This window comes from Strongylocentrotus purpuratus, unplaced genomic scaffold (assembly GCF_000002235.5).
Source record: "Strongylocentrotus purpuratus isolate Spur 01 unplaced genomic scaffold, Spur_5.0 spur5_scaffold_7, whole genome shotgun sequence".
Classification (NCBI taxonomy): Eukaryota; Metazoa; Echinodermata; class Echinoidea; order Camarodonta; family Strongylocentrotidae; genus Strongylocentrotus; species Strongylocentrotus purpuratus.
Genome location: NW_022145613.1, coordinates 12,229,701 through 12,241,853, shown reverse-complemented (window position 1 = coordinate 12,241,853; position 12,153 = coordinate 12,229,701). Strand labels below are relative to the sequence as shown.

The window sequence follows — 12,153 nt, the reverse complement described above, 5'->3', positions numbered from 1 at the left end:
TAATTGGCCGTTTGCAATTCCAAGTTCTTGAGTTTGATTGCATATACATGTAATTGTGAATATGATGTTAATGCCCCACTGCACTACTTATAGCTACTTGCGCCCTCTATATAGCAAACAATGCCTAATCGGTGACCATTGGTCCCCCATATGGTCCCTTTTTTTAATGTTAATTGAGAGGTGATTTGATGAGATAACCACCTGTCACTGACCTTGCAGGGAGGTCTGATCCCTCCTGGCTCAATTAGTGCAGACGGGCTTTAATGCACATGTATTTTTAAAAGTTATCAACAATAATAAACTTATCAACAATAATACAAGTACAGTAAAACCTGTCTATTGAGGCCATCACTCAAGGGAAACAGAAAAAGTGGCCACTGGCGACAGGTGGCCTTTCTAGACAGGTTTGACTGTACATGTATAATGTCCATCTTCACTCTTCAATGGTAGTAGAAGAAACTAGCTAGACCCTTGAAAATATATAGGCAGCAAGGTATTTAGATGGTGTTAAACTAAATGCAATATTTAATGGTTAAATAAAGTGGTAAGCAATCCTTGGAAGTTACATAAATGAGGCATTGTATTTCAACAGCACCTGTGATATGCATTGGTTTGATGGCAGCACCAACATTTGTTACATATGATTACACATTTAGTTGAACCCCACCTTTTCAGTTCCAAGTAACTGCTCCAAATGCTTGATAGTGTTTCATATTATTATCACCCTGTTATATCTCAGTGTGTAGCTCTTTTGACATACTGGGCAGTTTTACAGAATTTTTTTCAGTAAAATAACAGAATCACAACTGACACTACATCTAATTTGTGATTTACAAAAGTTAGGAGGTTTTTTGCCGTGAAAATGGCTGTTAACAATTCCTAAAAGTTGAAAGTGTGTGTATTGTAACTGTACCACAGCACTTCCTTATGTGTATGATTGTGTGTATGCATTCTCATCCAATGTCTGACATAGCTTTAGCAAACCATAGATCATTTTTCAGTTGTAAAGATTGCTGTAGATACTGTCTCGTTTTTCCGTCATAGACTCTCAATTTTATCATTCCCTCTCTGAACAATGGTGCTGACTAAATGTGTCCAAATTCACTGGCTAATTTATTTTACATAAGGTAGGGAGATTTCATTTGTTTTAAAATCTTTTGTCAAATAGATATCTGTCACTCATCTGTGATAAAGGTGTACGCAAGGTATATACTCAGAACAGAAAGATATGATCAAGAGTGGTAGATGGTCACTATAAAGTGTGTGCTGTGTGCCAAGAATTTCATGTACATGCAGCTTGTACATTTTTTAGAAGGAAAACAAATTGTTTAAAAATGTAATTTATGATGGTATTTTTGGGTGGAGATAGTTGTATAGAAGAATTTTTTTGGGAGTAAATATGTCTGAATATGAGCAAAGCTTTGGAAAAATGTTTTTTACCCCTACTGGTGGAAAACTGTCTGCATTATTTGTTTTATTGTATGTTTGTGTGTATTCCAGGAGTTCAAATAAAGCATAAGTTTTATATGATGGAATTGCACTATATCTGCTGCTTCTGTTGTCAAAATATGTATTTGCTTGTATATGATTGTGGAATTTGATCTAAAGAAATTTGAGTGACCCTCCGAGTAATCAGCAATTGATAGAGTGACTGAGTTTATGATGGAGTGGTAGTGCAAATGATTAATTATCAAAACTCAAGATAATTTATTGTCTTTAAAAAAAAATACAGAAATTCGTCCTCCACTGGCGAGTGACATACATATATAAGCAAGATAAACAATATATACATACATTCGAGGATACAAAGAAAATACATAATAATACAAATAATAATAACAAAACTGATGTCTATTTGAAAACTAGCATTAAAAAATGAATCTCGACAATGCACAGAATGCATGAAATAGATGAAATAAAAAGGGCTCTGAACATTCACCCCTTCTCTCCCAGAAATGAGTACGAGGAAAAAAACGGACAAGAACAAATGAGAGAGAGAGAGAGAGGAGTCGCATGGAGTAGAAAACAAAGGATGTGAGGGAGATAAAAGGTGACAGAAAACGAAGAGCTCTAGGAGGGAAGAGATGAGGTAGAGTACAGGCTATCAAGAACAGTGACTGCCCGTGGTAAATAAATAATCTTCTCTTGTCACATTGTAGTTATCATGGGATAGATACATGTATACCAAATGATTGAGGGTTATTGAACTATTTTATATCATATTTCGTCGTTCGAAATTACATGAGATCCCGCCAAGCGCATGCGCAGTCAATATTCAAAGCTACAAATGTGGCTACTCTCAATAGTAAGGAACAGGGAACTTACACTTGAGTTTGAAGTTTGGGCGGATGAGGAGGGCATGTAATAACTTCCTCCTAAATATTCATAAAATAAAGATCAAACTTCAAACGGTAAGTTCTCGTTTAATCTTACTAATAATCTTTACAAGTGTTCTTCAGGTTTTTATGGGGATAACCAAACTGAAAATGGGTAATTTTGCAAAGCTATTGTGTGGCACAAAGCAATCCTCCCATTTCTTGGTGCCTATCAACTATTTGTCCGAAATTGCACCTGTGGCAAATGAGTGACCATACAAAGAGGCAAAGAAGGCAATCAAAGTGTTAATTGAGACCACTGGTCTTGGTAGTCGAGGGATTGAATGCAATAGATTAATGGAAGGGACGTATCTATCATCATCTTTTATGTCCCCTTTCCTATCTCCTCTTTCCATTTACAAATTTCTTTTATTTTCGATTGGGGAGGGGGGGGGATGTCCCACAGGTTTAGTGTCAAAGTGTCAGTTGTAAAAAGATTGAAATTAAATTTGTACCTCCTGATAGATTTCTGACGAAGAAAGAAAATTGTAGCCACTTTCTTAATATACGCACATATGTATGTACATATCTATGTATGTATGTATAAATCGATGTAGGCCTACTTCAATAATGAAAACTCGCAAATCAGACTTGTTCGCAAATGACTGGACTATTTCTTCCTCAAATGAGTCATTTTGGGTGATGGCCCATCCCCCCCCCCCCCCCCCCCCAGGTTTCTCTTAGTGCAAACCGAGGTCCCATGATGGTTTCTTTGCTGTAAGTAAACGGATCGTGGGAAGCTGCATTCAAGTGGACCAGCAAAAAGTGATTAGGGACTCTGCCGCCGCGCATCTTAGGAAGATGAGGGGTAACCTCGCCAGTCACAAGGACTGCTATTCATAACATGTAACTTCCTATACATGAAGGACCGCTATTCATAAAATGTAAAGGGGGTCACCAATCACTATTCATAAAGGCATAAGTTATTCATCAGGACCGCTATTCATAACGTGAGATGAGGCTTGCCACTCATAATTCACATTGAGGACCGCAATTCATAACACAAAATCGGGGCGGCTATTCATAAACACGAAGAAGGGGCGCTCTTCATAATTTATGTTGGGGGTCACTCCCATAAGGACGTCTATTCATAATATGAAATGAGGGTCGCTATTCATCTTCAATCTAATCGTATTATGAATAGTGACCCTCTTTTTGAGTTATGAATAGAGACCCCCCTCCTTGATTATGAATAGCGGTGCTTATGTATATCATGACCCTTATGAATATGACCCTTTTCTCAAATTATGAGTAGCGGTCCTTATGATTATTGATTATACAATCACTCCATCGATTACTCAATCACCCATCTATAACGCAATCACTCCGTCATTTTGTCAACAACAACAACAAAAAGACAAGACTTGTCCACCACAAATGTTTAATCTGAATATATTCCAAATATTTATTATAGAAATAATGCATAATTGTAGAGAATTTACAGTTTCTGTAGAAGTATTAACAACTTATTAATCAAGATTCGTTTGCATGAATTCAAGGTAACAATTCTGGATATTGGCATGTTCTGCATAATCACTTTTTACATTGACATACGCCAGTACAGAAAAATGATATTGTATATATATATCCCATTCATTATTCTGATGAACGGTTTATATGATAATAATACTGTGGCGGAACCTGCGTTCTGCGTTCTGCTTTGCAGTCTTCTCAGAACCCGGTCCACGCTCTCGACAATCATTCATCAACAAACTCTCAGTGGGCTCTCACAAAAATATATTGTGTAAGAAAATGCACAGGATCATAAAGCTGCCTCTATTAAAGTTGATACATTTCTTGAAAGTCTGTGCAATCATGTTTGAATTAGAGAATAACTGCCAAATGCAATGGACTAGACGTGTTAACCAAAAATATGAAGAATATTAAGCTTCTCTGCTATATAATCAATTCCAAATTTGTTTTCTTTGTATATAATATAATGTAACATACATAGATGCATTAAATACACAGTATTCATCAAAAGACCATTACTGCTTCATGATTCATTCTAATACATGAATTAATCTTTTACTTGGGTATTTCACTATTATTTAATTATCTTTTTTTTTTTATTAAGAGCAAATATCTAAATTCCTAAACCTTTTGATTGAAACAAAATATTGTTCACATATAATGTATCTACATTCATGTACTTATATTTTGTGTACATATTTCATAACTTCACAAAATCTCTGTAAATGTCCAATTTTACCAGAATTCACACATATATATATACCACTATAGAATACAGATTTATCTATTAAATAATCTAACATCTAAATTAGTACTTTCTATTCAATATTACACACCAAATAAAAAAACAACCAAACTTATTAATCACAGATAAATCACAATGGCAGTGCAAAGCAAAATAATCACAGTTAAAGCAAAAACTGGAAGCGATTGAGAAAAGAATAAGCACCGTTCACCAGCATGGGCCCAACAAACAAATATTTGGAATAAAGTGAAAAGCAAAATATATACATGTAACAGAATGCCATAATTGAGGACATGTGAAAATAGATTCATCACATTTGAATGATATTCTGGATGGAACCATAGTAAATATATATATTCTTTAGTAAGGCCTCAAAGAAGACATTGATGATTTCATCAACTTTTTCTATATATTCTTCTTACTTCAGGTCTGCGATAGCCTACATGATTTATGGATGTTTCCTTCCTGGGGGGTGTTTCACAAAGATCCTAAGCCAAACTTAACTCTAAGTTGGACTTAAAAATTATGGAGAGCCATTTGTAGCCTTAAAATAAAATATATTCAAAAGCGAAAATCAATTATTTTAGACTTTTTATAAATTCCACATCAAGAACATGAAATCTCCTTGATAATAGAAAATATGAGTGATTTGAATCAACATTTTATGCCTTTTAATATAACTTTTACAAAATATTTTTCATAAATGCTAACGGCTTTCCATAATTTTTAAGTCCAACTAAGAGATAAGTTCAACTTAGGATCTCTGTGAAACACCCCCCACGGGACCTAGTGACAAATTATTCCCCTTTACCTGTTACCTGTACATTAGATCACTACATAATACTATTTGTTTAGGTTAATGATTAATCTAATAAGTACAGCTTCAAGATTACCACTCAACAAAAAGAAAATATCACCAGTGATTCCATATTCGATTCTAAAATGGAAATGTAGAATCGACATAACAAATACATATGTACAAAAATGTTGGATTTGTGGAGGAATTTAAACGCAGAACAGTAAACCTTATAATACTTTTGGTTAATCATAGAATCCTACAAGCTCCAGTTTAAAGTGAAAATAGTGTTTAAAAAGAAAATAAAACCTCTCTTTCTTAACTATATGAAAGGAATGAGCACACCTTTTTTCGCAATAGCAAGCGCGCTGGCAAGAGTGCAAACTATGAGCATTATATATCAAAATAAAACAGGTGATGTTCATAAGAGGAAGACTAAGAAATCTATTAGCACAAAATGGTCCAGCAATGGTCCTATATACACGTATTCATCTATCTGAGTGTTGTACGATACAGAAATGCAAAGCACCTTGTGCTTCTCTTGCCTGTGCGTTTAATGTGACATACGAGAACGAGACTCAACTCATCACATGTCAACATTGAGCCATGTACATCGATATCAAATTATTACACAAGAATGCAGATGGTATGTATGATCCATTAATGTGAACATCAGAGATAAATCTAACACTGCATGATATTTAGTATTGATAAATTTAAAGTTGCACCAAATGATCCGAAATAGGCTGGAAAAAATACCTGAGCAGTGTTTCAAAAATAATTAAGTAACATATACCTGTGTAATGTGTGAAAATGGTCTTATTAAAAGCAGAAATTGATTTAATGACGCTTAAACTTTGTTAGACAGCCTAGAGTTAACACTGTATAGAATCAAAAGGGCATTACCGTATCTGCCGGCGATAAGGCCGCAGTGCCGCACCCCAACTTTGACATCTTAAAGAAGGAAAAAAAAAACCGGACAAAACAAAATAATTGTAATTTTCTCGTAAAACACTATTTTTTTTGACAAACGGATACCAAACTTTTCAATATTCTTATAATTTACCCGAAGTTTAGCTAAAAAAGTGATCGCAGGCAGATTTGGTGTCCGATATATGCAAAATGTACCCCTACCACAATGTATGGTGTAATGCGAAATTGCATGAAATGGATAACGAAATGGCGACTTCGGCTGGATGCTTCGCAGTAGCTCCGTTAAACGGTCCCTTCCTTTACTTTTGCAAATGCATTGGCACAAACTTAGAGATCTATCAGCAAATGTTGTTTTAGGAAGTTGTTGTTATAACAATGCAAGATAAAATTGTCGGTAAGATGTGTGGAAATGTCCTGTACCATAATGGTATAGTTATTTTACCGTTCGTATTCTCATATGTGCAAATTCGTGCTGGTTTGGACTTTCGCACCCCAACTTTTTGATATTTTCTCTTCCAAAAATACTGCGGCCTTTACGTCGGCAAATACGGTAATTCATATCCTTTTAGTAAATAAAGTTAAGACCCTCCTGGCTCTGAACATGCAGCATTATGTTTTCAGCCAAGATCCACAAACTGCTAACTCCATGGTCAAAGGGGGAGGAGGTGGAACAAAAACAAATATTGAAACATTTTTTACACTGTAGAACTCATTCAGCACTTTTCAATAACAAAGCATCTTACAGTAGTTTTAATTCCAACAGTATTTAAGAGAAGTTATATCATTTTATTTTATCTCTCTCATTTTACTATCAGCCCTTTTATGACAAGCCGGAAGGGCTATTAATATGATTATTTTGAACCAAATGAATGCAAAATTGTGAATTCTATAACCGTACTTACGGTTTGCAGTGATTTCATACAAATTATGAGAATGTATTGATGCCATTGTGCTTTCCCCAAAAACAAATTTCTAGCATGCAATTTGACCAAAATCAAGAATATAGTTGCCTAAATACATGTATAGCAGAAGTAGCATTGACACTCAAAGTATCACACTCATTCAATCATAAAGCCCCCCCCCCCTCCCCCAGGGTGTTGCATGTACATTAAACCAACAGTGTTTAATAACATCTCACATACCTCCCCTCGCAACCTTACATTGTCTTTGGTATAGTAGCAACAAACAGTGGTACTATATGCTACATGCATATAGCATGCAATAAACACATTCTATAACACTGTAATAAAGATGTAGAAAAATACTCTGTCTGTACATGTGTATATGCTACAAGGAAGTAACAAACGATCGAGACATATCGATTCACGATGTGCATACGTATATTACACAGGTGAAATGTTTTGAAAATATGTGTACACATGCATGCGCTTTTATGTGTATTTTATGTTGGTGTAAATGAATGAACTATTGATAGGAATTAACACAAGTTTATTAACAAAACCTCATTCCAATAATATCTTTGTCCTTTCTTCCCCTTTCCTATATCTATTCTACAGTGGTCATCACTTCTTCTCTCTTTCCCTTTAGACAAAAAAAGCCAATTTTAATTTCTGAGAAATTTCCAAGAATATAAACTGGTTATAGAAATAACAAATTAACATCTATGCTAATCAGTCATGTGTGTAAACACTATTATGAACATAGGAATGTAGAAAACATGATGATGTTCTTCATACGTAAAGCAGCATCTAGATATTGGAATAGATTACCTGGGGCCTTTCTCACTTTGAACGGCAGTCACACACCACCAAAATGACTCAGAACCGACCAATAATAGTAAGGACAAAAATGGTTGATCAGTCTACGGTCGGTATTGTAGGTTCAACAGAGGTACAAGCAAAAAAGTTTTATGAATTTGTGACCATTAATTGATTGTCATCATAGACGCTTAGGAAAGGCACAGGATAAAGACACTCAATCATTTTTCATTTCTTTTGGAGTACCCTGTAGCTGAGTTCATTATTCAATAACATCTGGTTACTTTGTAAATATGAAGGTATAGGTCTGTATAATATATGAGGGGGAATAGACTTCAGCTTAGAATGGTGTAATACATTCTCAGCTGCATCAAGAGGGGTTGACTTGAAATAGAACTCTAAAACACAAGGTCCATAATATTTAGATAAACCTAACCCTGCATGGGTCTAAGATCATATTTAGCAGTTAGACCTCAGCTTAGCATCATTTGTTAAATATGATTTTTTACAAAAGCTTAAGCCCGGCATTGGGTTTAATTTATTATTTCCGAGAACAGTAGGGAATTGGAATTCTCTGCCCTCAGAAATTGTTGCAGCGCCATCTGTTGGAGCCTTCCGCAATCAACTGCAGACGGTTATAGTGACAGTGGCTAGCCATCCTGTACATGCAGCTTGTAAATATTTGTAAATAAACTAATGTAAATAGCACTCGAATGGACGTCAATTGCGGTTAACACACAACCACACACAAATAGTTAGAAAGAATCTTCATTCAATTGAAGGAGGCAGACTTAATCAGAAGAAGAAGAAGAACATATTTAGCAATTAGACCTCAGATTAGCATCATTTGTTAAACATGATTTTTTTTTTTAAACAAAAGCTTAAGCCCAACATTGGCTTTGATTTAAGTAGGATACAATATGTTCCATGATTCATATGGCCTTAATTGTTAAAGCAGGGGTAAAGAATGTGTCCAGTCCCCGGCCTTCATTCACCATATTGTCATCTTAAAACCCAGCAGCATTAATCCTTTTTTAATGCATCATATAATGATTAAAAGGCAATGCATCTCCAAAACAAAAATGAACAGGTATTTGATCCTGGAAAATTTAAATACAGTCGAACCTGTCTTAGCTAGTAGCCACCTTTCTGTAAAGGCAACCTGTCTATAGTGGTCTCCTATATTGTCATCTCCCTTTAAGAAGTGTGTCGTACATAGAACCTGCCTAGAAAGGCCACTGTCCACAGCACCCAGATTCCTTGTATCCTTTGAGTGGCCTTTATAGACAGGTTTGACTGTAATTTAATGGTATACAAGGTATTCATTTCTTTTACTATTAGCATCAGATTTGTTCTTTGATCCCACAAACCGACTTTGATGTCCTTGATGTCAAACGAATCTCTTCAGTCCCATTCATTCATATTGCTGTTAGCCTATTCCGATCGCTCTCAGTGAGGTCTGGGTGCCAGAGATCTACTATAAGAATCACCCTCATGCGATCTGCTTCCTGCCAGACCTCGTGCTCGAAAGAATCGTCAAAGATGAAGAATTTTCCCTCCTCCCACGTTCTAAACAAAGCAACAACAAAAAAAAGTATTGCATTAATTTTTGTCTCAGGTTGCATTCCCACAGGAGCAACATGGGTCAACAGGGTTCATACACATACACATTTATTATATTCTCTGACTTTCCATGACTTTCCAGAGCAGGATAATGTGAATTTCCATGACCATTTTGAATGACGAACATGTCTTAATTTAAAGCGTACAACTATACACCATCGCAATACTAGGAAGCAAATCACAAAACTAGTGTGTATGGTCCGTCATGCACGCTTACATTGTTCAGAAGGGAGCTTTTTTAATGTACGGTAACATATAAATATATTATAGCAATAAAGGAGCAGGTTTCTAGTACTTACAGTAAATTGAGTAAAGTATACATAACAATTGCTCAACTACATATTCTTCGGTTCTACCCCTATTTCGAAGACACACAATCAACTGTGCCTCGTAATAAAATGAAAGTATTTTCGAACACTGAAATAAGACTCGATCTGATCTGGTTAACAAAAAACCAAAAAAGCCAAAAAGCCACCCAAAAAAAAAGCAAACAAAAAATTTCCTTTTTTTTGGTGGCTTTTTGGGCTTTTTGTTAACCACATCAGATCGGCTCTTATTTCAGTGTTTAAAAATATTTTCATTTTATTACATACAATGTAGTATATAACTGTATGCAGTATTGATAATTGATCATTTTTGTTATATAATGTCTTTGCTACAGAGCCTACCACTTCTTAAAGCCTACCTGGTAAGAGTTTTACTTACTCAGGATAGGACCTTGATCTGCAGTTAAGAGGACCACAATTGGTCAGAATTTATTTTAAGTTAATTTGTTTCATTGTTAGAGAGTTAGAGTTAGAGGGTGGTATTCTCTAAAGTGGACTAACTTTAGTCCATGGTTTAATCCACAGACTAAGTATGGAATGCCAAGTGTCCATATGAATATATTTTTCAATAATTTGATATGTCCCTAAATAACCATGATAACATAATAATATCATAGTTATATTGTTGTTTATTGATTTTGTTATTACATTCTATTTTAATTTAGTGACAGATTAAATTGTTCAAAAACATATTCATATGGACACTTTGCATTTGATACTTAGTCGGTGGGGTGGATTAAACTATGGACTAAGGTTAGTCCGCTTTCGAGTGTAACCACCCAGAGAGACCGGGTACACACTCACCTTGTTATATTGCCTACGCGTAACCTAACAGGTTGGGGTATTACCAGCCCAAGATGACCCCTCAGTCTGCAGTTTGTGGGACCACAGTGTGGCCACACATGGGTGCCAGGGTGCATTACTGAAAATTTCACCTACAAAAAATATATATATAACAGGAAAGAAAAGATAGATATAAAAACAAATCACACATTTTATAATGTCACTAGCTGTTCAAGACATCGCACACAAAGAGTGTCAAAATTAGTGAAAAGCATAAACAAAGGAACATCAAAGTTACCATCTCACTAATGACTGCATCTCAATATCTTCATTAATATATAAACTTGTTTCGAAAAATTACATTTGAAAGGTATACACATGTAAAGTGTACCGGTACATACGTAATCAAACACAAACATGGGATTTCATTTAACAGTTATTATGGTATGAAGAAAATGGTTGGCCTTTACAGCTAAGTTATCAAACAATATGAGACAATGAAATGGCTACTATCAGCTGATGGGCGCTTCCTATAAATCACATTGCTTCACACGTACCTTATACAAATACTTTAATATGTACTATTTTGTTTCATTAATGTTGTTCATCACTATCACATTACGATAGTAATTCAGCGAATGACTCTGAATATATTGCTAGATATATCTCCAAATCTTGTTGTTTATCTCTGTATATAAAATGATTTCTTTCACAGTATGTCACACTGACTACCCCCCCCCCCCCCTCCCTAATCAGCAACTTTGTCCTCATGCATGGTTTATCTCACACTCATTTGATTCAGGATTAACGGCTAACAGATCATAGCTAGTTGTTGTTACATCACACCTAGAATATACTCCCCATTCTCCCTTCTTTCGACCTTCCCCTCTTCCAATTTACTACTTCCCTTACTTCTCTAACAGTTGCCTGACCCCACAGGTGGTCCACAGGTGCTTGTTGTATACAGACTTGCTGTTACATAACAATGAAATATCAATATTCCCTCCCCCTTCTCACTAATTAAACCCTTCTTTCCTTGCCTCTCTTAAACCTGCTCAACCGTAATTGAGGGATACTTTTTGCTGAACATTTAGCTGCTATGACATAACAGTCAGATCATCATCACTCCCCTCCCCCCCCCCCCCCCCCCCCCTCCCCTCCCCTCTAACTTTTCCTTGTCCCTTCTTTCCCTTGTTCTTTTCCGGGATGATCGACGGATACTAGTGTATAACTCTATGCACATTTTTGTTGGGCTCTTTTATGACTTTCGGGGCACTTTTTGGCATTTTGGGAGCTGCTTTGCCCTGAGCCCCCATGTATTTTTTCCCTGTCCAACACTCTGTTTACGCATTATGACTGATAAGGGTTTGTTCCACTAACT

The 12,153-nt window shown here is 35.7% G+C and overlaps 1 protein-coding gene across 3 annotated transcripts in view; it reads right to left on the bottom strand.

Annotated features, from left to right (window-relative positions):
- Nucleotides 1-9,346: 9,346 nt before the first annotated feature.
- LOC593797 (aspartyl/asparaginyl beta-hydroxylase) overlaps nt 9,347-12,153 on the bottom strand; it is a 45,031-nt gene continuing 42,224 nt past the window's right edge. For all 3 annotated transcript variants that reach the window (XM_030973863.1, XM_030973862.1, XM_030973861.1), the window contains 2 exons: nt 10,794-10,924; nt 9,347-9,609 (listed from right to left, as the gene is read on the bottom strand). In XM_030973863.1, the coding sequence (XP_030829723.1) occupies nt 9,459-9,609; nt 10,794-10,924 (282 nt within the window). In that variant the 3' untranslated portion in view covers nt 9,347-9,458. The remainder of the gene's footprint in view (nt 9,610-10,793; nt 10,925-12,153) is intronic.